General features: G+C 43.5%; 1 protein-coding gene across 1 annotated transcript in view; it reads left to right on the top strand.

Annotated features, from left to right (window-relative positions):
* The first annotated feature begins 1,850 nt into the window (after positions 1–1,850).
* LOC108447060 (integrator complex subunit 4-like) overlaps positions 1,851–1,949 on the top strand; it is a 4,018-nt gene continuing 3,919 nt past the window's right edge. Inside the window, exon 1 of the mRNA XM_017735843.1 lies at positions 1,851–1,910. Coding sequence (XP_017591332.1) covers positions 1,851–1,910 — 60 coding nt within the window. The remainder of the gene's footprint in view (positions 1,911–1,949) is intronic.

The raw sequence follows: 1,949 nt of genomic DNA, 5'->3' as shown, positions 1-1,949 counted from the left end.
GAGATAGGCAGATGCTGATGCAGCTGTAATTTCATGAGAAGTTTGGACAGGGAGAGATGAACCAGATGAGGACTTTTGCTCCAAACGGGAAAGGAGAAAACCTCAGTCCCTAGAGATGAACCAGATGAGGACTTTTGCTCCAAACGGGAAAGGAGAAAACCTCAGTTCCTAGAGATGCTCCCAGAGATAGTACTAACAATGAAGATGATGAAGACCCTTTGCTCCCAGGGAAGGAGAAGGGCCTCTGTTTTTTGTTTCTGAACGGCTCAACCTTAAAATTGTACCCCAAAAACTTCAAGAGTGGACCCTCGAAAGCAGTTGTGGGAAAAGCTGCAAGTTGGGGGAAGGGATTCACATACGAGCAGAGAGACTCCTCTTCCTAAATGGACTGAACAATATTTGGAAGTGGGTGGCTGTCTTGTTGTGATACTGTTTTCATAGCACAAGCAAGAAGAGACTTCTCTTTCTAAATGGACTGAACAAAGTTATTATGGAAGTGGTAAACAGAATGAACATCTTTCTACATTGTCAGTGGGAGAAGGGAGGAAGGGGGGGGGAGGAGGAGAGTTCTGAAGGTGGTATAATTTTTTTTCCTTTCTTTTAGGTCTGTTAATAAACTTCTTTATATTCTTTCAAGTTTGGTGCCTGCTTTGCATTTCTCCTAATTCTTATCTCACAGAAGATAAACAGTAATGAGTATTTTGGGCCAAACCACTACAGTGGGGAAGCTGGCTTAAGGCACAAAAAGGGAGGTGGAAATTAGGGATCAGGAGAAAACAATCTCAGTATAGAGTAATTAAAGCCTTACACCAACCAACCTCCTAAGTCTATAGGACTGCTGCCAGGAGAAACTTTAATTGGCACGCACTCCAATCCTATGTTCAGTTTGGGGCCCCTCACTCCAAGAAGGACATGGAGGGCCTGGAGAAGGGCAACGGAGCTGGGGGAGGGCTGGAGCACAGGTCTGATGAGGAGCAGCTGAGGGAGCTGGGGGTGTTTAGCCTGGAGAAAAGGAGGCTCAGGGGGACCTTATCACTCTCTACAGCTGCCTGAAAGGAGGGCATAGCCAGGTGAGGGACAGGACAAGAGAAAATGGCCTCAATTTGTGCCAGGAAAATAATCAGGAAAACCTTATTCATCGAAAGGCTGGTCAGGCATTGGAACAGGCTGTTGAGTCCCCATCCCTGGAAGTGCTCAGAAAACGTGTAGATGTGGCACTTGGGGACAGAGTTTAGTGGTGGGCTTGGCAGTGCTGGCTTAATGGTTGGACTTGGTGATCTTGGAGATTTTTTCTGATTTTAGTGATTCTATGATACTGATAGAAATTATAACACTTTTCTAACTTTTAAAATTCATTGTTTTAGTTAACTTTTAAATTGTTTTAATTAATCACAAGCAGTGTATTATTCATTAGCGTTTTATTAGTCTTAAGTCACTTTTAGCCAGCACATAGCTAAGTTTCTTTACACAGACTGTTATTGTTAGAGTTTGATTGGGAAAAGCAGCAAAACTTGAAGTTTTGCTAAACTAACCCTGATATGCTTCAATGAACAAAACCTGGGAGAGAAAGATGTATTTCTAAAATCCGACACAAGAAATGCAGAATTTATAGACTACAGGGGCATTTTGCCGAAACCGGAAGGTAACAGAGAGACTAACAAAGAATCTTCAGTTTGTGCTGCACAACTCCCTACCTGGGAAAAAGAGAACAAAAAGACGGAGAAATGTGGACTGATTAACATGAGAAGCAAGAATAAAAAACCAATAGAGCACGGGATACTCATTAATGAAGAGAATTGTGAAAAACGAGGTTCACTCTTTGTAACATTTTAAGGAAACAATGATGTAACATGCGAAAAGCCAACATCACAGTACATTTGCAACAGAGGAATCCGCCGGAGGGACCCGCGGTGATCCGGTCCTGCCCGCGGAGGGGTCCGCCGGAGGGA

This window comes from Corvus brachyrhynchos, unplaced genomic scaffold (genome assembly GCF_000691975.1).
Source record: "Corvus brachyrhynchos isolate BGI_N302 unplaced genomic scaffold, ASM69197v1 scaffold44, whole genome shotgun sequence".
NCBI lineage: Eukaryota > Metazoa > Chordata > Aves > Passeriformes > Corvidae > Corvus > Corvus brachyrhynchos.
Note: the sequence above shows the minus strand (reverse complement) of the source record. Positions and strands in the feature narration are given on the sequence as shown.